This window comes from Pseudocercospora fijiensis (assembly GCF_000340215.1).
Source record: "Pseudocercospora fijiensis CIRAD86 unplaced genomic scaffold MYCFIscaffold_1, whole genome shotgun sequence".
Classification (NCBI taxonomy): domain Eukaryota; kingdom Fungi; phylum Ascomycota; class Dothideomycetes; order Mycosphaerellales; family Mycosphaerellaceae; genus Pseudocercospora; species Pseudocercospora fijiensis.
This window is the reverse complement of record NW_006921532.1, coordinates 10,124,650-10,150,555: the sequence shown is the minus strand read 5'-3', so window position 1 is coordinate 10,150,555 and position 25,906 is coordinate 10,124,650. Positions and strand designations below refer to the sequence as shown.

Below are 25,906 nucleotides of genomic sequence, written 5' to 3'. Positions count from 1 at the left end.
TGTGATTCTGCACAGGAGCACGTACACGCGGATGATAAGTTAGACTTGATAGACTTGAGTGTGGCTTGAAGAAGCGGGCAGAGAGCGCGACATCAATGCTGCCCTGCCGTCACTCGCCTGATCCCTGTCGCCTACATCCCATCCCAGATTCCCAATGGGAGATGCGGAGATGCGGAGATGTGGAGGAAGAAGTATATCCGGCCCAGACTGCACACTCTCTACATAATAAATCAAATATAACAGACGGCAGCATGGCCCCCATACCTCCCTTTGCTGTAGAGCAGGCGAGTGAGCCACAGTCTCCTGCAATGCCTATCTAATGTTTCTGCAGTGGATGGACGAGTACGAAACAACATGCAAGTACAACATCGCCGAAACCTGCTGTGCCAGTATCTCAATCAAACATCTTGTCGACCTGTGCGAAGACAAGCGCACCAAAGCAGAAGACCTCATCGACCTTGAAGCGCCGCAGACTTATGGTGAAATCCGCGGCACCACAGAACTTCGCTCCAATTTAAGTCGTCTCTACTCAACCAAAACCGGCACACCTCTGCCAGCCGACAATGTCCTCATAACTCCTGGAGCTATCTCCGCAAATCATCTCGCACTGTACTCTCTGGTCGCAGCTGGTGACCATGTCATCTGCCACTACCCAACATACCAGCAGCTCTACACCATCCCTGAAACCCTGGGCGCATCTGTTTCCTTGTGGAAATCAGACCCTTCGAACAAATGGCTGCCCGACTTCGAAAACCTCAGAACCCTTGTCAAAGACAACACAAAACTGATCATCATCAACAATCCACAGAATCCCACTGGCCAAATCCTACCCAAATCCCTCCTTCAAAACCTCATCGACTTTGCTGAGTCCAAAAACATAGCCGTCATGTCCGACGAAGTCTACCGCCCTTTATTCCATGGCATCGGTCCGATGGACCTGGAGTTTCCTCCCTCAATCCTTTCAATGGGCTACCGCAACACGATCGTTACAGGCTCACTGTCAAAAGCCTACTCTCTAGCCGGCATCCGAACCGGATGGGTCGCATCAAGAAACCCAAATTTAGTAAGTGAAATGGCCAAGACGAGGGACTACACCACCATCTCCGTATCGAAGATGGATCAGAGTGTAGCGAACTTTGCATTAGGACCGGATACCATTCATGCTCTTTTGGGGAGGAATATCGCGCTCGCGAGGACGAACATTGAGATTTTGGAACGCTGGGTAATCAAGCACGATGACTTCTGTTCTTGGACGAAACCTGTCGCGGGCACGACGGCTTTTATCAAATTTGAACGGGACGGCAAGAAGATTGATGCGGAGGCGTTTTGTAAAGACGTGCAAGTCAAGACTGGAGTGATGGTTTTGCCTGGCACGTGTTTCGGACAAGATGAATTCGAGGGATATGTGAGGTTCGGCTTTGCTGGTGGCACGGAGGTGCTCAAAGAAGGGCTGGAGGAGTTGAGGAAGTATATGAGGAAGGAGTTTGACGGTATTCCGTTGGCGAAAGAGTAGTCGGACGCTGGTCCAAGCGACGGCACTGCGGAGCAAAATCACCCATTCCACAATTCCAATGTCACTGTGTGCACACAGTCCACGCGACGAGGCTGCGAATTAGACAATTCAGTTGGGCGTAAGGTATGATATATCAGCTCGGGTTCAGCCGCTAAGAACCTGTGTCATCTTCATACACTGGGTTGATTTGACATTGCAAGCACGCTCATGAGAGTGGCACTTTCATATATCAGAGCGACGCGATCATGTTCTGGTGACTGACGTGTTTCCACAACGACGGGTCTAGTCTTCTACCTCAGTCTTGATTCGGCTGTATCCAGTCACGACACTGTGAGGGCACTTATAGCACCGTTACCCAAAACCTCAAAAGTGAGTCCCGGAAACTGATAAAGCTTGGTATTACCAAGCCATTGCTCACTACCGCCTCCTTCCACGAGGTCCTGCTCCGCATCCGGTAAAAAGAAGCTACTGTCACTGGGATTGGCGCCCCAGGTACGGTTGATGACTTTACCACGCCCCATTTCTGATCCAGGCCAAATAACTTGGAAAGCTTGTATGAGGTCAGGCTTGATTTCATCAAAATTGTGCTCGGAGCTGGGGCTGGCGGTGGTGTTGCTGAGATGGAGCTGCCAGCGTAAGCGGCGATGCCGATTGAATGCGTAGCTCCCAGGGACATTGCCATGAATTATGACCTTCAGAACGACCAAGTGTTGACTGCCAGATAGCGGAGTGACGGGTAGACTCTCCTTCGCAAAGGAGGTGGGCTCGCTTTGTGGGCCCAAGAGAATGTCCATGCCGTGAGTGAAATAGCACCAGAATACTTCTCGACTCATTCGCTCAGCAGCATCATCTTCGGCGTCTCCAGAATCGAAATCTGTGTCAAAGGTATCTGTGCCTGTTGATGAGTAACTAGACGGCGGTGTTGGGTGATGTCTTCCGTTCGATATTGACCTTGAAGTACTTCTCGGTCGTGGATGCGTAGGCTGGTCCATGGCATTCTGAATTTCCCGCTTGTGAGTTGTATCTGGTGGACCTAGCTCCGTGAGGAGGTCTTGTGGAGTGGTCTGCCCAAGGACGATATGCACGGGCGGCGCTGGAGGCGTGCGCACGAGAAGAACTTTTCCAGCATCATGTATGCTCACATGGTCTATCTCGGGCGGTAGGTTGTCACGCGGCTGCGAGGTGATTGCCGATGTTCGAAAAGCAGTAGGCGCTTTGGTGAAAAGTGTCAGGCGTGCGTCCGGCCAGGTGTTGCCCTCAAACAAGGCCATGTTGGTCGCGGGCGATGCAGCGTGAGAGCCGAGCAGCGACACATGGTCTTTTTCCGGCGCATACGCAGAGTGCTGCAGAGGAAAATTGAAAGCTATGCCCGGCCAGGAGAGAGTATATATTCCCGCCTTGCCAGTGCTCGGCGGCATGTACTCGCCGGGATATGATGCGCCAAACAGCTGATAGATGCGTTTGAAGGTGGCCAAGCCATCTTTAGTCAAGTCACTACCCTTATACACTAGGCCAGCTCTTTGAAAGTCCAAGACCTCGATCAAGCGCAGTCGCTGATCACTTCCATCAAAGCGCAAGCGCAGACCATTCTCCGGTAAGCTCAGCACGATGGGCGTCTTGAGCGGGCTCGATTGTGAGATGGAAAGGTCGATCTTCGGGTAGCGCGTCTTGTCTTCTTTGACAGCGGTGAGAATGCTATGCAGAGATGCTCCGAGGCCTATATGGAGTCAGCTGCCTCGTGCTATTTGTCGCGTGTGCGGGCGGGTGGTTGGGAGTCCTACTCATGGAGCCTACGGAGTGGCCGGGCACTACGGAAATGGGCTCTGCTGGCATTGTGCATCGGCGCAGAGAAGGAGGAGGAGATGGGCAGTGAGGGATGTGTGGAATGTGAGAACGACAACTACTTTGAGCGCATGAGACTCAGCCTGTTTCTGCTGGCGCGCATGCCGTATGCCTATGCCTGAGCTCGCGCTGGGGTCATGTGGTTGAAGCCATGACGGATCTGCCGCGGAAGGAGTTTGTCTTTGTGTGGTGTTGGAAGCAGAAAGCGACTTCCACGCCAGGCATAAACTGCCACTATGGGATCCTCGCTTGCAGATATCACCTAAGGTACGGCATGCCCAGACCAGAGACTGTGTAGAGTTGGAGCAGGTGTGACGCAGCGTCTCCAAGGTTCCTTCTTCCAACTTGCAGGACAGGCCAGGGCAGGCAGGAGCTTGGACTGCAGCGCGGCGCAGGCGTTTTGTTGATTTGTTTACACTTGCCGCACTTCGCGCTCAGCGCCCAGCGACGCTTCCCTGTCGCTGTTGCCACTGCCACTGCTATTGCTATTTGTGCCTCGTCTGCCCCGACACACCTCTCTGCCGGCGCAATGACAGGAACCGGGCCCTCGAGAGGCTCCAGTCAGACGCGAAAAGTGCCCACAATGCGACCGAACATCGGGCGACCCGGCCCAAATAGAGCAGCAACGGCCACCCCGACATTAACAGGACGAACATCGCCAGCTGACAGCGTCGCGTCCTCGAGGAATAGGACTCCGAAGCGGAAAGCGGTATCGAGCGTCGACGAGAATGCGGGCGAAGAGACCAATATTAACGTGGTGGTGCGGTGTCGCGGCAGGAACGAAAGGGAAGTCAAGGAGAACAGCGGAGTCGTGGTGTCCACCGATGGCATCAAAGGCAAGAAGGTTGAGCTGTCCATGGGACCCAGCGCGCTCAGTAACAAGACCTACCAATTCGACAAGGTCTTCTCACCTGCTGCCGACCAGGGCATGGTCTTCGATGAGGTAGTCGCGCCCATCCTCGACGAAGTCTTGAATGGCTTCAATTGCACCATTTTTGCCTATGGCCAAACAGGAACCGGCAAGACGTATACCATGTCCGGCGACATCAGCGACACACTTCCTATTCCAGAAGCGGCCGGCATCATTCCACGTGTGCTGCATACTCTTTTTGCGAAGCTCAACGATGACGAGGCCGAGAAGAGCGAGCATAGTGTAAAGTGTTCTTTCATCGAATTGTACAATGAAGAGCTGCGCGACCTTCTGGCTGTCGATGACAGCACCAAATTGAAGATCTTTGATGACGCGAACAAGAATGGCCGCACGACGACTCTGGTGCAAGGCATGGAGGAAAGCCACATCAAAACAGCGAACACAGGCATTCAGCTCCTTCGAAACGGCAGTCACAAGCGCCAGGTGGCTGCGACCAAGTGCAATGATCTATCATCACGGTCACATACCGTATTCACCATTACTGTCTACCAAAAGCGGACCACAGACACCGGCGAAGACTACGTTTCGTCCGGAAAACTGAACCTGGTTGATCTTGCGGGCTCGGAAAACATTCAGCGTTCAGGCGCGGAGAACAAGCGCGCTACCGAGGCCGGCCTAATCAACAAGTCCCTGCTCACCCTGGGACGTGTCATTAATGCTCTTGTCGACCGTGGCAGTCATATTCCATATCGAGAATCAAAATTGACGCGGCTCTTACAGGACTCCCTAGGAGGTCGGACCAAGACTTGCATCATCGCCACCTTATCTCCTGCGAAAAGCAATCTGGAGGAGACCATTAGTACTTTGGACTATGCTTTCCGCGCGAAGAATATCCGCAACAAGCCTCAGATCAATCAGATGGTATCGAAGAAGACCCTGCTGAGGGAGTTTACAGCCGAGATCGAGAAGCTCAAGTCGGAGCTGATCGCGACACGTCAACGCAATGGCGTGTATCTTACGGCTGAGGCTTATGAAGAGATCACCACCGAGTCGGAGTCGCGGAGGATATTGAGCAACGAGCAGCGCGACAAGATCGAGACGATGGAGACGAATTTGCGCAACAAGGTGCAGGAGCTGTTTGTACTCACAAGTAACTTCCAAAGCCTCAAAAAGGACAACGAGACTACAAGAGTCATTCTCGAGAGCACGAAGAATGTACTGGAAAAGACTGAGCTTGTCCTGGAGCACACGAAGACCACGCTTGCGGAAGAGACTGCTTTGCGAAAAGCCCACGAAGACACGGAAGAGAAGCTTGCTGAGGTTGGCGGCGATCTATTGGGCACACTGGAGATCACCACAAGTCATGTCGACAAATTGCATTCCAAACTTCGAAGAAGATCCGATCTGCAGCATGTGAACCGCATGCGATGGACAGACTCTCAAGCTCATGTAGCGGATGCGACTGCGAGCATTGAGGGCAAGGTGGAAAGCCTGCGCCAACAACAAGAAGGACTGATTGCCTCTCTTTCCGACCGTATGCAGTCTTTTGTGGCAGACGAGCTGAGAGAGCTTAAGACTTCTCAAGATTTTCTCAAGCAGAGAGCGGGCGCGTTTGAGACGTCTCAATCTGAAGTCAATGCCCAGAACAAGAAAGCCAATGATGACATGAATGATGTCTTGCAAGAGATTGGTACTTTGAGGGAAGATGTCAAACAGAAAGTCGGCGCCGGCCTGAGTGACCTTTCGACTGCCGCGCAACGCATAAGTGCGGGCATCGCGTCGGAGCTGGACGCTTTCCACGGACAGCTTCAAGGCTCCTTCGTATCCCTTGGCCGAGAGTTCAGGACCCTTTTCGAAGATTTGATAAGACGCATGAACGAGCAACAGGCAGAAGCGCAAAGGCTGCGACAGGAAATCATTGAAGCCAACTCTTTATTTGTCGAAGCAACCCAGTCGACGCATGACCACTTGAAGGAAGCCGTCGAAAAAGAGAGGGAGATCGCCTCGAGTGAGAGAGTGGCGCTGATGGCTCAAATCACGAACCTCATCAACAACTCTGCAGCAGCGCAGGAGACTCGGATGTCTGGTTATCTCGAGACAGCTAACAAACGTGTCAAGACGTCTGCAGACACATACCGGATTTCCCAACAAACCTACGGAGATGGAATGGACTCATGGTCGACCAACGGACAAGCTCTTATTGACTCCTCAGTGAAGGCACGGGAGGCGATCAAGTCTAAGCTCAAGGCGGACTGGAACAGTGCCAACGATCAAACGATCAAAATCACCGAGACTACAAAGGCAGTTCACGGTGAGACAGTACGAATCGTTGGTGGGCAGATGGCGCAGATGGACAATCAGCTTGTCGCACTGGATGAGATCGTGTCAAGAGTGCGTACACAGAACCAGGAGCATCACGATGCTCACACAAACAGTCTGGCGCAACTGGTTAGCAACGTCCAGGACAGCTATCGAAACATTGGCGACCACTTCGAGACGTCCTACAGCCGCACTCAGGCTCTAGACATCGACATGCAAGACCGCGCGAGCACTTTGACACAGACATTGCTGGCTTTGTCTGAAGATGGAGAGGTCCGTGGCGCTCTTCGAAGTCTCCGAGATGATACTGGCGCTTCGCAGATGGTCGAATATGCAATCACGGGTGAGACACCCGCTCGCGTGCAATACTCGTACCCGAAAATGTTGCCGCGAACCGAGAACCATGAAAAGTTCCTCAATCGAATGCGTGGTATTCCTGAAAGCCCTGGGAAAAGCGGGCCAAGATCTCCTTCCAAATCATCACCTACCAAGTCTCCGGGCAAGCGATCCCCCACCAAGACTCGCAGCAGTCCGGTCAAAGCATCGTCTAGCCCGACCAAGACCAATGTGTTCGCCGACACCCCGCCCGCACTGGTATTCACAGCGGCTGCTGCCAATTCAGCTCCAGTATCCCGACCCCAAACGGCAAGTAGCCAGAACAGCAGCCTGCGCGAACTTGACGTTAATGTCGGAGCAGCCTCAGGACTCCATTCAAATCTCGCCGCTGGCGATGAGAGTTCTGAAGCGGGATGCAAGGTGCCCATTCCACCTCTCTTGAGACAGAAGACTAATCCGCTTCCCCAATCGCAGGTCGAGAGCAAACTGCCAACGAAGCGTAGTACGAGGATGACAGTCGCTGGCAATCTCGCTGCGGCTGAACGGGACAGTGGCGGAAAGGAGAACATCAATTTGAGTGCGAGTGTAGGACATGGGATCGGTAGGAGGTTGAGGAGTCGAGGAAGTGATTGATTGAGATGTGCTATCAGGGCTGTATAGTAGACCCCTCAAGAGGCATTGATGTATGTATGGCAGACTCGTGTCGGATTCATGGCACATAGCTTCTATTCTCAATTTTCGATTATGAGACGTTCTTAGCCGCCCTCGCTTGAGTTCTCGCCCAAGACAAGAGATCGGTGTTGCTCATGGCAAGTGTAGCATGATAACATGGTCCCGCCAAATTTGTATGCACAGCATTGTTGATGGACACCCTAGGAGACTATTGCACACCGGATCACCTCACATATGGCATGCTTCTCTGAGAGCCGTCTATATTGAGCAGATGTCATCTCGTCCGTCATCGCGTCGGCGCATTCTAGAAGCCGTCCGAATCAATCGAACGGGGTCAGGATGCGTGTTTGGTACCCTATTCCCGACACTCCTCCATGGTCCCCATGTCTCATCGTCGTTCCAGAGACCGCACTAGAAGCCTCATATCCACACCGATTCTGCCTCCTGCTTGACCTGCCTCTCCTCTCCTCCCTGGGAACGGAATGATAGTGGCGTCTTGAAGTCGAAATCTGAGAAATCGAATCTGAAGGAGCAAGATCGTCGTCCTCTTCTGTAATGGCATAGTATGGGTCGTATGGGACGAGCGCTCGCTGACGAGAAGAATGGGAGGAGGAGCTGTGCCTTGAAATGTATGGGCTCGGTCCTCCATGATGGACTGTATGGTGAGACGCTCTGCCAACGTTGACTACGGATTCACGTTTGCGCGCTGACGGATAGTGGTACTTGATGGCTCTAGGCGTGGGTCTGTGTGCTGTTCCTCGTGAAGAGGCAACTGATTCGTAGTCATGTTGTGGTTCGACATAGCTATCAGTATAGCTTGGCTGTTGCGATGTCTGAAAATCTCCCGAATCAGCGCCTGGGTATGCGTGTATTCGGGGCTCCGAGATGAGAGGATGGCTGATAGCATCGACGAAGGAAGTACTGGGCTGTACGAAGCCCAGTTTGGCGAAGGATGCAATCGCATCGTCTATTCGCAAGTCTTGAGCGTCCGGACGCCATTTCGAAGCTGAGTAGCTCACGCTGTAGCGAGAGCGGTCAGGCATGGCGCCAGACACGGAGTAGGAGAGTGATTCGAGCATGGCGATTTTGGAAGAATGTGCTTGGATGCAGGAGATGGGGGTGGTCAAGGGCAGCATCAGAAAGATGTTGTTCGAGTCTTGCTTATCAAGACCGGAAGAGTCAAGCTTGTGAAGGCAGCGCATGGCCGGCGCGAGGGCAACAAGCAGGCAGAGATGCGTGGTAGCGACGGCAGAAAGGCTGAAGGGCGGAGCTGTTCTAAGCTCTTCCGCCATAGGCAATGGGAAGGCTACCAATACCAATGGGACATGGCTTGCTATGCGTATGCGCTGTGGCTTGCGCTAGTGCGGTGCGGTTCGCAAGGCTGCAGGTGCACGGCGGCTAAGCTGCAGCGGGGCGAAAGATGTATCCGGGGTTGCGTCAGCCCACTTCACCCCTCGCCCGCGCTCGGGGATTTAAACTATACGTAAAATCGCACTTTCTTAGTAGGCTACACGTGAATTTCGACGATAGCAATGTTATAGAGCATATATAATAGGAAACTAAATATAAGTAGAATAAGAGATAAGAAATAGTAGATTTCCGGTATATTAGTAACTAAATTGCGACCGTAGGACCTCTCTTCTCGGCCTTATAGAGTGCGCGAATACTAACCTTCTTAGCCGATTTAGCCTCTATTACGCGGTACCTCGAAACGATACAATATAAGAAGGGTTATATTAGTAGATAGATAGGGTAGTAGTAAATCTATTTAGTATTCGATAAGGATCTAGGAGGAGAGGGAGGAAGGTAGGAGAGTTGGCCTAACGCTAAGCGCCAAGCCCTACCTAAGGCATTGAGACCCTAGCTTCACTCGGCCTAGTTACATACTAATTACATATAGCCTCTTTAGCCCTAATATACGCTTCTCTTCTAAAGGCCGCGCCCTCGTAGCCTACCTATATTCCAATCCCGACCTCTATTACCGCTAACTTAGCAAGTCTAATAAGCTGCTTAGCCGCGCTAAATTAAACACTTAACTACCTAATTATATAACTATATTAAACCTTACCTCTAAACAATATAATGTGTAACTCTAACTGCGCTATCCTTATATACAATAAAGTAAAGGGATATAAAGCTACAAGAATTAAGGACCCTCGACGAATTATAATACAAGCGCGTCTTCCCTACTATAATAGGTAGATATACGAGGTATTGTAGCACTACCTCCGTTCTAAGTAATGTCGTACGAGTTCTTTGCGTCTACTCTAATAGACCTAGAAATGTCCGCTCCGAGGGTTTGTCCGCTTCCGAGGGTTGTTCTTGTTATTACGAGGGCTATTATTTACTATCGTAGTTTCACTAGCCTAAATTAGTTAGGTTTAGCAGCCTTTAAGTATTAACTAATTATATCTTTTCAAAAAACTCAGTTCTTCTAGTTTCTATAGATAAAGGCTATTATAAGTGCAGTAGTAGAGGTTCGCTTCGCTTAAAGGGTCGGAAAGATCGAGGAGTAACCTATTGTCCGCAAGATCGACCCCGGCTAGCTTAGCTCTATAGTTTTGCCCTTAGTTAGTCTATTAGTCGCTTAATCTTTTAACTTAGTTAAAGTTTTAACTTAGCCTTAAAGTTTTGATTAAACCTTTAATAGGCTTAAAGCTTTGATCAAAGTTTTAATTAAAGGTGCCTTAGGCTCGTAGTGTAGGTAAGGTTGTATCTATAGGCGTAGCGACAATAGCAAGTAATATTAACAATAGTAGCGCTAGTCGTCTTAGCGCTAACTTTACCTTCTTTAACTAATAACAACTCGGCAACACCGTTACTAACATAGCGGTGTCCTTCCTTTCTTAAATAGCAATATACCCCGTAATACTGTTACTAATATAGCCGCGCCGGCTACGCCGATTGCCTAGGCCTCGAGGCCTCGACGGAATAAGGGAACAAGAGGGGGACCTATAGGGCGCGTTAGTAAAGAGGTAGAATCCTTAAAAGAGTAGGCAATTAGTTAACGCGTCGTAGCGCGCTTATTAACACTCGGTGCGCGTTTACTATAGTAGTATAGTCTTATTATCCTTTATTACTAACAATTGCTTGCTTCTAATTGGTTAGCTAATAGCACCCCGGGAATAGCATTAATCCTAGGCCTTAGTAGTAACATTATAAGCTTTTAGCCTTCTTCTTGTTCTTTACGCTAGTCTAATACTTATCTAATAACTCGGTTATGTCCTTAAAGGAGTCTTCGGCTTCCTATAAGTCCTATTCTAGTAAATAGCCTTGCTATCTTAGTAGGTACTCCTTCTTGCCTTGCCTAGTCCGGTGCTTTAGGATACGTTCTATAGACTACAGCTCTTTACTATCCGCTAGTATGTCTTCGTGTTTAGTAGGGGCTTTATCCCCCTCGCGTAGGTAATATAGCTTAAGGAGGGATACATAGAAGGTATTATAGATAGTGTAATAAGGAGGAAGCCACAACTAGTAGGCCTATACGGAGGAGCCCTTAACTTCTCGAATACGGAATAGACTAATGTATCTTAGTACGAGCTTAGGCCTTGTTTTGCCGTTAGGTAATAGGTGTTTACGGATACGGAGGTTCTTAGTGCTTAGCATAACTATATCGCCTTGCTTGAAAGTTATTAGCGTATAGTGTTTATTATAGTAGGCCTTCTAATATACCTAGGCCTTTGCTAGTTTATTAGCTAACTTAGCGTAAATCTCTCGCATCTTTTAAACCCTCTTAATAGCCGCTAGTGTTTCGGGTACTTAACGCGCTTCCCTTTCCTTACGCTCGGCCTCGAGCGATAGGGGGTCTTATAGTATAGCAGCGTTCTAACCTATTATAGCTATATATAGCGAAACCTTAGTAGATAAGTGTACACTATTGTTATATACGAATTCTGTAGGCTATAGGAGGTTGACCTAGTCGTTAGGGTTCTCGTTAATGTAACTACGCAGGTACTGCTATAGGGTAGCATTCTGCCTCTCTGTTTGACCGTTAGTCTATAGATAGAAGGCTATTAATAGCCGATGCTTTAGTCTTAGCTATAGGCATATCTCGCTCTAATAATAGGATATGAATGTCGTGCCCCGGTTAGAGACTATCCCCTTAGGGGTTCCCTAATAGGTATAGAAGATGTTGCTCTATAGAGCCTCTGCTATATTAATAGCAGTCCAATCCTTCCGTACCGGGATATATCGAGCGCCTTTAGTAAACCGATCTACTATAATAAGGATGGCATCGAAGATGTCCTTACTGCCCCTGCGTTTAGTAGGTAGAAGGCCTGTAATAAAGTCTATTATAAGCTCTATAAATAGCTTGTAAGGGATTGGTAATAAGGACAACTCGCTAAAAGGCTAATGTTTTAGTGCCTTAATACGTTAATATACGGCATACGTGTTAACGTATTCCTTTATATCCCGCTTACTATTTAGCTAGTAGTATATACGCGATAGTAGCTCGTGCGACCTCTCTATACTATAGTAACCGGTAAGCTTACTATTATAGTGTCGCTTAAGAAGCTCTTATCGGATCGAATATTTAGCGGGGACATAGTATCTGCCCTTAAACTTTAAATGACCTTTGTTATCGATCGACTAATTGTTACTCTTACTAGGTCGAGTCTTTCGCCTACTTATAAGCTTGTCGATACGTTTAGTAGCAAAGGCGTCCCTCTGCTAAGCCCGTAATAGCTTATCTATAAACGATTAACTATCCCTATTTGCAAGGTTATTTAATAGCACCCTCGCTATTAAACGAGGTACGTATTATATATATCTAATAGCACTAGTAGCCGGATTAACTGTATTAGTACTATCGCTGTTACTATATATTGCGATATCGACTAGGGAGTTATTATAACTTCTCCTATCTATATCCTTAGCCCTTGCCTTAATACGCACTGTTAATATAGCAAGAGCATTAATGTGCTTCAAGCCGTCGCGGAGTCCGGTAAGCCGCTTATCCTACGCTTGCTTATTAATAATACGGGCTATAGCGATCTTGTACTATAGGGTTGGAAACAAAGAATTAATATATTAGGTTTCGCTATCGTAATTAGGTCGCCTCGATAGGCTATCGGCAGGGTTACTTACGCCTAGCCGGTATAATACATTAAAATCGAACCTAGCGAGGTAGACGGCCTATCTAGCCTATCGACCTATAACCCTAGTAACCTTCGTAATTCTACGGAGGTTGTTATAGTCCGTATAGACCTAAATGGTATGCTAGGCACTATCGAGATAGTGTCTCTAGTACTTGAAGGCCTCGATAATAGCTAGGAGCTCTTACTCGTAGGTCTCGTAGCGACGCTTAGCGTTAATTATCTTCCTCGAGAAGAAGGCAATCGGGTGCTAGTAATTGTTATTAGCCTATTATAACATAATAGCTAATATAGCAAACTATAAAGCGTTAGTCTCAATTCGGATCTACTTGCTTAGTACGAAATAGTACAATAAAGGGACTTTAGTAAATCGCTTCTTTAAACCGTTAAAAGCGGCTTGTACTCTATTAGTCTATTTAAACTCTCTAGTTAGGTTAGCCTTGGTTTTAGTAAGCTTAGTTAGGGGCATTATATACCGTAAATAGCCCTTAATAAAGCGACGATAGAAATTAGCGAAGCCGAGGAATAATTGAAGCTCCTTAATACTAGTAGGGGTTAGCTATTTAGTAATAGTCTTAATCCGATTAGGATTAGCCTTAACACCCTCGGTTAAAATAAGGAAGCTAAGGAATAACACCTCTTTAGCAGTAAAGGTGCATTTGGAAGGTTTGCAATATAGTCTATAGGCTCGTAGGCGGTCGAGGACCTTGCGTACTACGGCCTAGTATTCTACAATATCGGGTGAATGTATATAAACTAGGATGTTATCTAGGTAAACCATATAGAGATAGTCTAATAGGCCCGAAAGGGCCCGATTAATATAGGACTAGAATGTTATAGGGGCGTTTGCTAGCCTAAATAGCATAACTAGATACTCGAAATAGCTATAGCGGGTACGGAAGGCTGTTTTCTATTTATTACCCTTACAGATGCGGATGCGATAATATGCATCCTTAATGTCTAATATAGTATAGTAGTAAGCACTAGAAAGGCGATCGAGGGTCTTATTAATAAGAGGAAGTAGATAGCGGTCTTTAATAGTAATAGCGTTAAGCCTACGATAATTAATATATAGGCGTAGGCCACTATCCTTCTTTAGTACGAATAGGATAGGGGCGCTAGTAGGGCTATTACTATACCGAATGCGACTATTAGCTAGGTTTTCCTTTAGGTACTTACGCAATATAGCAAGCTCTCGTTTACTAAGGTTGTAGAGGGGGCTAAAAGGGACCTCCTTACCCTCTATAATATTAATCTTATAATCTGTCTCTTTAAATATAGGCAATGTCGATGCTAAGTGGTGTTCAAACACATTAATATAGGTTTCTCGAATAGGCTCCGGTATGCGAGCAAGCTAATTAGGGTCTATGCTATTAGGGGGCATAGGCTTATCGTTATCGCCTAATAGGTCGACTATTAGGTTAGCTACGGCAGGTATTAGGTTGCCGATAAATAGGACCCTAATATCGTTAGGGCACTCGCTAACATCGATGTGTTTAATATCCTCTTTTCTAGCGATTCTAAATCGCTACTGTTAACTGCCTAAGTCTATAACTATAGCATAGTACTTGAGAACAGGGTTGCTAATAACAATCTTAGATAGGAGGCTGTCTATATCTACCGCGTAGGCAGTGAAGTTTAGTAGGCGCTTATTGCCGAGGTCGTCTCTTAGGGCTATATAGATATAGTAGGCTCCGTAGGTTAAGTGCCGAGCGTTATTAAACTAAGCAAGGGTTGGCAGGTTAGTCCTAGGCAGTTGTCGAAGGTCTAATTGCTTAGCTAGGCGATAGCTAATAAGGGCACTAACTGAATTTCCTAGATCTAGTATAACCTTAGTCTTATAGTTAGTCCTATGCGTATCCGATACGAGACAGGTACGTATAATAGCTAGCATAATGTCGATAGTCTTACGCCGTACGAGGCTAACAGTTAGTGCGGCGCTTACTCTTTTTTCGACTAGTTAGAAGGTTGGCCTATAGGGGTAGCGTTAGCTACTAAGAGATGCTTTCGGTGCTTAGCGGTAGTACGGTCGACTCGGGCCTAATCCCTAGGTTTGTCGTATTAGCCTAGCAGATAGCTAGTACTGTCGCAATTAAAGCACTTCAATCTAGTTAGTAGACTACCGTAGCTGTTGTTATTAGTTAAGCGGTTAGCGTTATAAGGATACGAGCCCCTTCTACGGCCCCTATCGCGGCCTCCTCTATATAGCCGGCGGCTACGGCCTCTTCTACGGTTATTATTACTATTCCTATTGTTAGCATTGTTATTATAGTAGGAACCTTAGTTTCCTCCGCGGCTACTACGATTGCCGCGGTTAGTACTAGCTAGTCGGATCCTCGATTCTAGTCGTTATTAGAGCTAAACAGCCCGTTTGGCTATTTCTACTTCGACTATAAATTGAATGCGTGTTAGGTTAGCCTGTTCGAATACACGACGGCGGTCTAATTCAAGGACTAATTCCTATCGCAATTTAGGGCGTATTTCGGAAATCTAGATAGAGTCGGTCTTAGCTAGCAAATCGTCCTTAAGGGTCTTTAAATAGGCCTTAAATAAGCGAGCCGATTGATTAGTCTTTTGTTTAGCTCGAAGGTATTAGTCCTAAGCGTGTTGTTGCCTTAGTATAGGGTTTCTAAGGGTGTCTAGTATAATAGTCTTATAGTCTTGCTACTAAATAGCGGTCTGATTAGTAAGGGAGTCGAAATAGTTATCCTAGGTACGTTTTAGGTCTCTATTAATGTATTGCATAGCATAGACGACTAGCGAATAGTCGTCTAGCAGGGCCCTTAGTGCATTCCGCTAGTTCAATTCACAATTACGTATATAATCATTATACTGCTTGCGGCTAGAGCCATCAAATACGGTACAGTCTTTAAGCTTAGCATCCTTCTTTTAAATAGAAGGTACTGCTACTAGTTCTAGTCTAGTAGTAGTTGTTAGGGCTTCCTATAGGCGGCGAATCTCGAGGAGATTATCCTTTAGCTATTATTCTTAACGTAGGGCAGTAAGCCTGTTCTAAGTAGCTTCTTAAAGTCTCGCTACTAGTTGAGGGCTAAAGGCTAGCTAGCTATATCGTCGATTGATAATGTTGTTAAGAATATCGTTAACAGGCAATTCTAGATTATTACCTAGAATTGCAGGTTCTTCTTCGGTAGGCTCTCCGGTAGGCTCTTTAGTAGGAGGCACCTTAGTAGGCACTTTAGCGGGAACCGTGCTACTAGCGTTGTTATTGCTAGCGCTGCTAGCGGCGGCACGGTTGTTGTTTCGTAATAAGCCGGCTATTATAATAGGGGGTAACACTAATAATGTATTATTAGCCCCTAAGATGCGGATATAGCGGAATTAGTAGATATTAGTCTAGTACGATTGACTTAGTATAATAGGCCGTATAGAAGGCCTTGCTTAATAATTAGTACGGTTGTTTCGATAGAATAGTACGTATAGGTCCCGTTCTTCGGGCGTAATATAGTTAGATTAGTCTTATTCGTAGCTATACCGCTAAAAGCTTAAAATAAGGACTATCTAGCTACTGCCCTTAAAGGGTAGATCGAATACTATATAAGAAGGGTTATATTAGCAGGTAGATAGGGTAATAGTAAATCCGTTTAGTATTCGATAAGGATCTAGGAGGAGAGGGAGGAAGGCAGGAGAGTTAGCCTAACGCTAAGCGCTAAGCCCTACCTAAGGCATCGAGACCCTAGCTTTACTCGGCCTAGTTACATGCCAATTACGTGTAGCCTCTTTAGCCCTAACATACAATCTACTACTCTATCTACTCTCTCTACCTTAGTTAACTACTTAGTGCGTACTCTCTTTATATTTTCGCCCTTTTTACGCCCTATACCGAGTTTTCTATACTCTTCGTATACTAGAAAGAAAGAACACGAGGAATACGCGCCTTAGAATAAGGTAGACGCGCTTACTAAGGATTATATAAGAAAACGGCGGTAGTAAGGTCTATAGCTACTATATACTTAGATAAGGCTATATATATAATATTTAGACTCGCAGTTCCTTACTATACCTACTTAGACATCCGAATAGGACTAGAATATACGATTATATCGAGATTTACGTATAGCCTACTAAGAAAGTGCGATTTTATATATAGTTAAAATCCCCGCGACCGTAGGGTAAAGTATAACTAACGAAACCCTAGATAATAGTATAATAATTAGCATATTATTGTTATTTAGCCTTAGAAAGTGAAATTCGTCTGTTTATATAGTAGCCTATATATTAGCAACTCGCGCTAATTAGCTCGACTTACTTTTACCCTAGTCTTACCCCTTACCTCGAGTTACTAGTAACTCCTCTAATAAATTTAGTTAAAATATACTTTAAATTTAAAAGGTTTTTAGGAATATAGTAATTTCTACTAAGGTCGCTAGCGATAACTTAATAAAGCTATAGTTAACGTATAGTATAGCCGTTACGCTAAATTCGAGGTATATCTACTTACTCTTACCTTATTAGCTATAACTACCTTAACTATTATCGCTACTACTACTACTACTACTATAGTATAGATTACTACTAAAGGTCCTACTATTAAATAGCCGCCGCTATTCTTCTAGTAAGTATCGCTAGTCGTTAATAAACACCCCTACCTACTAACTACTAAGTTATAATATATCTATTAGCGACTATTATTATAGTATATTACTATATATATTTTAATAGGTTTAATAGCTATAGTATCGATATATTAGCGGCTACTATAGAGTAACGAAGACCGCTCGGTATAGTAGGTATATATAGAAGGCGCTATTAGCAAAGGACCTAGCGTATTACGTCTATTAAACTACTATTAGCCCCTATCTCTATATAGGGTATTATTATAGATAACTTCTTAGTAGAATTCCGGATATATTAATTACTATATAGTTTCTAGATTAAATTCTACTTATTAGTATCTATTTTAATATCTTCTATAAGTTTAAATACTCGTTATCGAAGCCGCTAAAGGGTAGCGACGTCGTTAGGCGTAGATAGGTCTATTATATAATATAGAGGTTATTAGAAGAGATTATATAGAAAATTTAGGCTAAGCAGAGGATGTAGGTTTGCTATAATCACGATCTGTATAAGGTTTAGCGGGGCTTAGTAGGGCTGGCGTTGCTAGCAACTCCGGCTGCCCCGTGCCACCCCTGCAGTTGCTAATATATAGCTAATTGTCTGCACTACCGCTGCACACGAGCCGCACGCCACGCCATGAAAGCAGTGCGACGGGGGCTTTGAGCGGCCTCCAACGGCTGTCAGAGTAAGGAAGTCTTAGTTTTTCTCGCACTTCTTGAAACGCGGCACAACGATCAGCCATGGAGGTCGGCTACATTGCAATTTGACATCCGTGCTTGTGTGTTGGAACGTTGAATGGGACAGAGAACGGAGAACTGAAGGTGAGAAGGTCGTCGTGCCTCCTTGCAGTCCCATCGACATGAGATGCACGCTACTGTCGCACGCGCACGCGCTTGCTGGCGTCCTTGCTGTTGTTACATTTATTATTAGTCTGCACAAGGCTGCGTCTGCCTCACAGCTCGTCGCGACGGCCCTCGAATTTCGAAAGCACACTCTGCACATCGCCCTGGTTCTTGGGCGGCAACACGTTGCCCTCTTTGAGCGACTTGAACGCCAGATCGAATCGCGCGCCGAAAAACCAAGCCGCTCCAATCTGAAAGCTCCTGTCAGCACATCAAAAGCCCATGGACGTGACATCCCGTGAAAGACTCACCATGCACAATGAAATGAACCCCAGAGTGGCCACAATGGCAAGGACAAGATACATCACATCTTTCTTTGCTTCGGCCTCCTCCTGCTTCCGTCTAGCCTCCTCTGCCGAGTCGACTGGCACTGGCCGTGCCTCGCCAGGTGTCGCGCCAGGCGGCAGCGTCCTCGGTGTTTGGCTTGGGAAAATGGTCTCAATGAACCGTTCAATTTTGCCGCACGCGACACTGATGTCGAGGAAGTGAGGATCGCTAGGCTTGTTCTTCCTATGGATCTTCCTCGCATACGTCCTGAAGACGTCGCATACGAGCTGCAGGTTCTGCGTGGACTTCATCATGAGATCACACGCTTGGCCCTTTGTGATTTTAATGTTACGGTTGAACATGTCGTAGTTCTGGAAACAAAGCTCGAGCGTTGCAATAGCCATGGTCTGTGGGATGGCCACGAAGTTGAACACCGACTGCTCCTTGACACCCGCCATGTAAAACAAGCACTCGTCCGCTCTATTCAGCGCGATGAGCACCATCTCGCTGCTGCATTGAAGCGCTTTCTCCTTGTTTTCGGGCAAGAATAGATCGCTGAATGTGTCGACGTACTTCGACCAGACTTCCTTGGGCCAGAAGTACCGCTTGTCCTCATGATCTTCGCGAATGTCTCGAATGATGTTTGTTTGTTGCAGGAACTGGCCCATGCTCTCCATCAGCTCTGGTCTTTGAAGCAAAGCGGGATTGGCGAGCTTGGCTTCCACGAAGAGTCGCGTAAGACCCTCGCCAACAAGGCCGGCAACGTAATGGCAGTACAGCTCGTAGTCCTTGATCGTCTTGACGCCATTCGCGTTGTGGTTGGCATTTTTGGCGTAGTCGGCCATGCCATTGCCCATACGCTTTGTGATGTCCCGAATGATGACCTTGTACTCCTCCTTGATCTTGTTGAACTCCCTGCTCACGCAGTTGAATTTGACGAGCAACTCCCTATCCTTCTCATCTGGACCGTTGCCATTGTACGTCCAGCTCTCATCATCGATGTAATGGTCGAACTCGCGCAGGAGAGGCTCTTTCTCGCCAATGTCGATGGTCATGTCATCCTCGATGGTGTCGAGCGCTCGCAGAATGAGGTAGAAGAGCGCAACAGGGACCAGGAGCTCAGGATGGAGTTCCTGGATGACGGAAGCAAAGGACCGCGAGGTCAGGTTGAGTTGGCGGAAGCATTCTTTCAGTTCTGCCGATTCCTTGCTCTCGTCGCGTTCGTGAACGGGATTGTGCCATGTCTTCCACTGGATGATGGCGCGTAGTTCGGACGGGTGGAAGAGGTAGTATGCGACGCTGCTGACAGACGGCATTTTGGCGGAGGAAAAGAAGAAGGTTTTGGTTGGCGGCCAGCACAGCGCAGGCTTGACACGCTCCAGGAGAAAATGCAATCGAATTTACTGCGACATGCGCCCAGGGTGAAGCGGCGGATCGTTCGCTAGCAATTCATTGGACGAGTCGTGCGTGAGTCGTGAGGACTCTGCAGTGTGAGTGGGAGTGGGAATGAGGGAGGCAGGTTCAATTCAATGGGGGCAGGGCAGGGCAGGGCAGGGCCGCAATTCTCGAACCATTTTACGCCTCCCGCGACTCCTTCTCCTCCACAATCCGAACATGGGCATGAGAACGGCGACGACGAGAGATCCATCACGGCACATGGCGTACAGCCACAGCGTATATGCAGCACGTAGTTGCTTGACAGCGCGAATGTCTCGACGGCTGGAACGATGCGAAGCCGTACGATAGATAAGTGTCAAAATTGAACCTCAGCAAGACGCTGCTGTTTGTGTAGCGTAGCTCGCAATTGAGGCGCGAAATGAGAGTGGATTTCGCACGGAGCGACTGACATTATCGAGTGCACAATAGGAAATCTGAGCTACAACATCGCTCCTACCTCCGTGTTCGATCATAAGATCCAGCAACATCTCCTTCTCCTCCTTAGCATACTTCGCAAACTTCCCCTCAGCTATCCAGGGTTCCGTCACACACTTCACGCCCGCTGATCGCGGGGTTTCCAGCTATACGTAAAATCGCACTTTATTAGTAGGCCACACGTAAAACTCGATAAATGGTAGTTTCCGGTCCTATTCGGATGTCTAGTTATATACAGTATAAAACCGCGAGTCTAAATATTATATATATAACCGTGTCCGAGTAGGTAGTAGTTATAGACCTCGCTACTGCTATTTCTTTATATAATCGCTTAGTAAGCGCGTCTACCTTATTCTAAAACGCGTATTCCTCGTGCTCCCCCTATTTCTCTTATTCCTTCTATTCTACTATACGTATTATATAGAAAATTCGATATAAGGCGTAAGAAGGTCGGAAATGTAAAAAGAAGGGTACGCGCCGAGCGGTTAACTAAGACGGAGAGGGCGGAGAGGGTAGTAGACCGCGTTATTACGAAATACCGCGAGTTAGAGGCTATCTTATTAGTTAAAATTAGCCTTCGAGCGCTTTGTAAGAGTAAGAAGGCAACTAACCTATATTTATATATATACTAGCGGATTAGGGGTCGTAGATTACTACTAGATCGACCGGCAACTAATACTAAACTAGACTAGTCGTAGGAGCTAGCGCTAGCGGATTATTGTCGAGAAAGAGACGTAATAGGCATATTCTTACTAGTAGCGCTAATCGTTATAGTAGCGATAGATATACTAGCGAGTCTACTACTAGATTATATATTAAGAGATATAATCGCGCCGTTTAGAGTAGACTAGGCGGATAGGTTTCTTAAGCGCTATAGACTTAGCAAAGTTAAGTCTAAACCGATTAAGGTTTAGCGTAAGGAGGCTTACGACCCTTCTATAATAAGAGGCTAGTTTAATCGGTTTAAGGCGATATTGTTACGACTAAAGGTAAAGCCGCAGAACCTATAGAACTTCGATAAGACTAGTTTCCGAGTTAGAATTAGTAGTAACGAGTATATTATTATAATAGATACTAAGCGCCGCGCCTAGACCGAGTATAATAGCAACCGGACGTATATAACCGTCGTCGAGACTATTAATGCCTATAGTGTAGTAATAGACTATTAGTTAATTATTAAGGCGGTAATAGTTTAAGAGAGGTAGATTCCTTCGTAAGGTTAGTCTCGTAGATTGCCTTAGGCAAGAACAACGTTACTACTAGCAACGTTACCTACTAACAATAATAGGCAAAGACAACTTCTTAATTACTATTAACGAGTCTAGCTACATAACAGATAATACTGCTATATATTATATCCGCTAGTTTAAGCGCAAGATAAGGCCTAAGGATCTAAACGAATAGAGGATGCTTCTATACGACAATTACGGCTCTTACTGCTTTAAGGAATTCGCAGCCTTTGCGAAGCGATATAGGATTCAATTATAGGGCCTATAACTATACACTTCGCACTTTATATAGCCTCTAGACGTTATATTATTCTAAGTATATAAGTTAAGGTATAGATAGGCGGTTTTAGAAGCTATATACCGTAGCGTTAGCGAGTTTAGTATACCTAAGTTTATAGAGGCGCTAGCATCTATTCGGGCGAAGACATTTACTAACTATAACGTATAGTCGGCATTCCGTAAGACAGGTATATTTCTAACGAATAGGGAGGTGCCTTATAAGTACATTCGAGATTAGTATAGTGCTATAGACTAGAATTAGAACTAGCAAGTAATTAAGGGCGAATTAGTATAGGAGGAAACCTAGTATATAGAATCGCTAGTAATAGCGGAGATTACTTAGTAGGAACATATCGCCTCGGTCGAGTAAGGCTATTCCGCCGAGCCTACTATTATCGATCTAGATAGCCTATTTCGCGCTAATAATCGTTACTACCTAGAGGATCTCGAGAACATAATTGCTTAAGGTATGCCGTCGTTACCTCCTTAGCGAATCCGGACCCCTACCCCCGAATTGCTATAATAGCTTCTAAATACTACGACTAGCCCTCGTACGATTAAGGCGTCTCGTAGTACTATACAAGCTCGTAAGGACTTTCGACGCTCGCATCTAAAGCTAACTCTACTCGGTATCGACTATATATTTAACCTATTTTCCTCTTTACCTATAAAGGATATAGAGAGGGCATACGAGTTGTTAGTTAATACGGCTATTTATAAGGGCGAAGAATATAAGCGTAAATATTAGTCTATAAGCATCGTTAAACGCGCAAAGAAGCGACAGAAGGAGCAGCCTAATCGGCTTATAAGAGCAGGTACTATCGAGGCCGATAAATTGCGCTCGTAACTTACTTAATAGGATAAGGACCTAGCTAATAACGACCGCCGGAAGATGCTCTAGGAGGTAGAGAATGCTTGTAACAAAGCACGCACCTATCGACTTAAGTATAGTAAAGCCTTCCGAGTAGTATTTAATAATAATAGTAAGACTAAGTAGATAGACGTTAAGCTCTAGTCTATCGATAAGCCGCTACGACGAGTCTTTAACCTACGACTTCTCGCTACCGATAACAACCTTATATTAAAGAAGACTAGCGATCCGTACGCTAACGTTATCTACTTCTATAGGCGGTATACTAATACTACTAAGAGCGGCAATATTACTTACACTTAGTTACTAATAAGCACGTTATTACTACCGACTCGCACTTACGACTACGAAGACGATATTACGGTATAGACCGTTAAGTCGAAGCGACGACTAAATAGCCTATTCGCGTAAGAACCTAATACTCGGTTAGACTAGCTATAATAAGACGAAGCGCTGCTTAATAAAGATACTATATATACTATAATCTAGCCTTATTTAGTACCTCCTCGCCGCCGCTACGAGTCCGTATAAAGCAAGCGCTACTTCTACGAGCCTCCGAAGAAATCTAGCCGTTATAATAGCGCTATTGCTAGTAGTAAGAATAACCTAATTAAGCTAGAAGAGGTAGATAGTATAGATAGTAGATATAATAGCAATAGGCTATTTACTTAGTAAGAAGAGGTAGTAGTTATATAATAGATATATAGGCTAACTAGTAAAGTAGTTAATTATATAGTAGACTCGAGGTTTGCTAAGAGGCCGGATTGAGGTCCTATAGTCGTAATTTGGTCGCTAATATACCGGAAATCTACTGTCTCTTAACCCTTATCGCACTTATATTTAGTTTCCTATTATATATGCTCTATAACATCGCCGTTATCGACTTTTACGTATAGCTTACTAGGAAAGTGCGATTTTACGTATAGTTTAATTCCCCGAGCTAAGGCGAGGGGTAAAGTAGGCTAACGCAACCCCGGTAGACCCCGTAGTAGTTCGGTTTGCGAACTATAGAACGTATATAGTTTGGTTTCTTAGCGGTATCCCTCCGGTTTGGTTCCGGTTTGGTTTTTTACCCCGCTAGTCTAAGCCGGTTTCCGAGAATATCCGACTAAACTGCGACGACATGCGACGACATGCGACGACATGCGACGACCTCGGATCGGGTCCGGGGGCCCTATCTACACGATTGCATCTGTATTTCGGGCTGTTTGGACGTATTTTAGGTTGGGTTTTTGTCCGTAGCCGGCACGTGGCCGGCAAACCGGTCCGTGCACCGGTTCCTTAGCAAACCAAACTAAACCAAACCAGAATTTCGGCTTAGCAAACTAAACCAAACCAACCCGGACTACTGCGGGGTCTAAACCCCGGATAGACCGTCGACTAATGCTTTTAACTCGCTACTTCTACGCTTCGCAGTGTCTCTAGAACTAGTCTACTATGCGATTTTAACTAGTAGCCTTCGTATAGATAGCGACTAAGGCGAAGAAGGTCTATATATAGGATAATTATCGAGCTAATTCAAAGCTAGTACTTATATAGCTAGCTAAAGTCTTATCTAGGACGCCTATAGTAGGCCTAATCTAAAACGCGTATAGTAAGTTATATCTAAGACGCTAATAGTAATATTAATCTAGAACGCGTTATAGGTATTAGAAATATTATAAATATACCCTAACTTTTACGCTTCTTATCGATAAGGAAGCTAATATAGTCGTGTCTCTCTTAGTAACTCTTCGTAGAACTATATAATAACTTATCTACTAAACCGTCTACTCGTTCCTACCGCGATACTTTATTATACCTTATTAAGTTACTACTACGAGCGTAGAGAGCGCTACGTAAGACGCGCCGACGCGTCTACGATTTACGACTTTATAAAACTATAGTATTCGATTATTTACGACTACTACCTTTTATATAGTATTATAACTATCTAGTATTTAGAGTCTATATCTTTACAAGTTACAAGTTACGATTACGAGCGTTAGATTACGCTTTTACGAAACTGCGTTAAGCGCCGTAAAATCTTCCTAGTTATACGCCTCGCTAGCATCGTAATATAGTAACTAGAGCGCTCTAGCTACCTATATTATAGACACCTATTATTTCTATACGCCCTACTATATATTCGTAACTAACGTAATACTATCGAGCTTACTAAAACCTAACTAATTAGTAGTTAAGAACCCTTCGACCGGACCTAGCGTTAAAGTCTAGATAATCGCCCTTATAGTCGATTACTATACAATCTTACTGTTTCTTAGTACGATTACTTAGTCCCCTCGTTCCTTACTAAATCGTTTAGTATAGCACTTGTTCCTCTTCTTCCTTTTATATAATCTCGTAGATCTTCGGACTTCTAACGTATCTCTAACCTATAGCTATAGCTCGACTCTCTAGCTATAGTAAGCTCTTAAGCGTTCGTACGTCTATTCTTTCTAAAGATCTCCTTAAGTTCGGTAATACCTAGATATAAGGCCGGTACGCCGACTAGGTTTAGGATATACTAGGAGAAGGATATAGGCTTATCTAGATCGTCGAAGAAGAGAAGCAGCTAGGTAAGGAAGCCTAAGCCGTATAGTAAGTAGCTAAGGAAGGTAACCTAGGTTATATCGACTTAACTTAGTTCTTCGAGAAAATTAGCACTAATACTAAGGCTAAGAAGGATTATATCCTCCTCGAAGATAAGGATACTAAACGCGAGGACCCGGATCTAGATAATCTCGATACTATACCGGCCCTCTAGTATAAGAAATTCTAGGTTAAGGATATTAACGAGCTCGACTCTACTAACTTCGAGAAGCTCGTTAACGACAATCTAAAGACCTTCTATACCCTAATTACGAGCATCTACTATAACTACCTCCGAGCTCTCCGTTATATTAATATTATATATAAGCAATACGATCTATCTAATAAGAAGTCCGCCTATCTTACTTAAGAGATCGCTAATAAAGAGAAAGTCGTTATCGAGTTAAAGGAGCGACTTAAGGACCTCGCTAGCAAAGAACTAGCGGCTACGGCTACTAAGAAGTATATAGACTAAGCCGATAACTAGTACTAAAAGACTAAGAAGGTCGAGGCTAAGTATACTACTATAAGCGATAAGCTAAAGGAGCTAAACTTAGCCTATAAGCGTCTTCGTAAAGAACGTAACACTAAGATCTCTCGAGCCGAAGTTAATAAGTCCTAGAACGTATAGTTAGAAGGCACCGAAGCTAACCTTAAGCGTAAGATCGCTAAGCTAGAGGCTAAGATTAAG

General features: G+C 45.7%; 6 protein-coding genes across 6 annotated transcripts; 3 read left to right on the top strand and 3 right to left on the bottom strand.

Annotated features, from left to right (window-relative positions):
* Window positions 1-319: 319 nt before the first annotated feature.
* MYCFIDRAFT_27203 (uncharacterized protein) lies at window positions 320-1,513 on the top strand (the record flags this gene model as incomplete). Its single annotated transcript, XM_007921609.1, has 1 exon — window positions 320-1,513. One exon carries the CDS (start codon window positions 320-322, stop codon window positions 1,511-1,513), a length of 1,194 nt encoding a protein of 397 aa, XP_007919800.1.
* A 320-nt stretch (window positions 1,514-1,833) lies between these two features.
* Window positions 1,834-3,346, bottom strand: MYCFIDRAFT_193316 (uncharacterized protein; the record flags this gene model as incomplete). Its single annotated transcript, XM_007923847.1, has 2 exons — window positions 1,834-3,230; window positions 3,295-3,346. 2 exons carry the CDS (start codon window positions 3,344-3,346, stop codon window positions 1,834-1,836), a joined length of 1,449 nt encoding a protein of 482 aa, XP_007922038.1.
* Window positions 3,347-3,938: 592 nt separating this feature from the next.
* MYCFIDRAFT_26179 (uncharacterized protein) lies at window positions 3,939-7,514 on the top strand (the record flags this gene model as incomplete). The annotated part of the gene is made up of 2 exons (XM_007921546.1): window positions 3,939-7,036; window positions 7,073-7,514. The coding sequence occupies 2 exons, from the start codon at window positions 3,939-3,941 to the stop codon at window positions 7,512-7,514; spliced, it is 3,540 nt and encodes a 1,179-aa protein (XP_007919737.1).
* Window positions 7,515-7,636: 122 nt separating this feature from the next.
* Window positions 7,637-7,843, bottom strand: MYCFIDRAFT_170850 (uncharacterized protein; the record flags this gene model as incomplete). The annotated part of the gene is made up of 2 exons (XM_007923846.1): window positions 7,637-7,753; window positions 7,781-7,843. 2 exons carry the CDS (start codon window positions 7,841-7,843, stop codon window positions 7,637-7,639), a joined length of 180 nt encoding a protein of 59 aa, XP_007922037.1.
* Window positions 7,844-18,176: 10,333 nt separating this feature from the next.
* Window positions 18,177-19,709, bottom strand: MYCFIDRAFT_26282 (uncharacterized protein; the record flags this gene model as incomplete). The annotated part of the gene is made up of 2 exons (XM_007921554.1): window positions 18,177-18,324; window positions 18,385-19,709. 2 exons carry the CDS (start codon window positions 19,707-19,709, stop codon window positions 18,177-18,179), a joined length of 1,473 nt encoding a protein of 490 aa, XP_007919745.1.
* A 94-nt stretch (window positions 19,710-19,803) lies between these two features.
* On the top strand, window positions 19,804-20,421 carry MYCFIDRAFT_170848 (uncharacterized protein; the record flags this gene model as incomplete). Its single annotated transcript, XM_007923845.1, has 8 exons — window positions 19,804-19,814; window positions 19,855-19,860; window positions 19,889-19,912; window positions 19,943-20,054; window positions 20,096-20,130; window positions 20,164-20,179; window positions 20,215-20,248; window positions 20,270-20,421. 8 exons carry the CDS (start codon window positions 19,804-19,806, stop codon window positions 20,419-20,421), a joined length of 390 nt encoding a protein of 129 aa, XP_007922036.1.
* Between the last annotated feature and the right edge of the window lie 5,485 nt (window positions 20,422-25,906).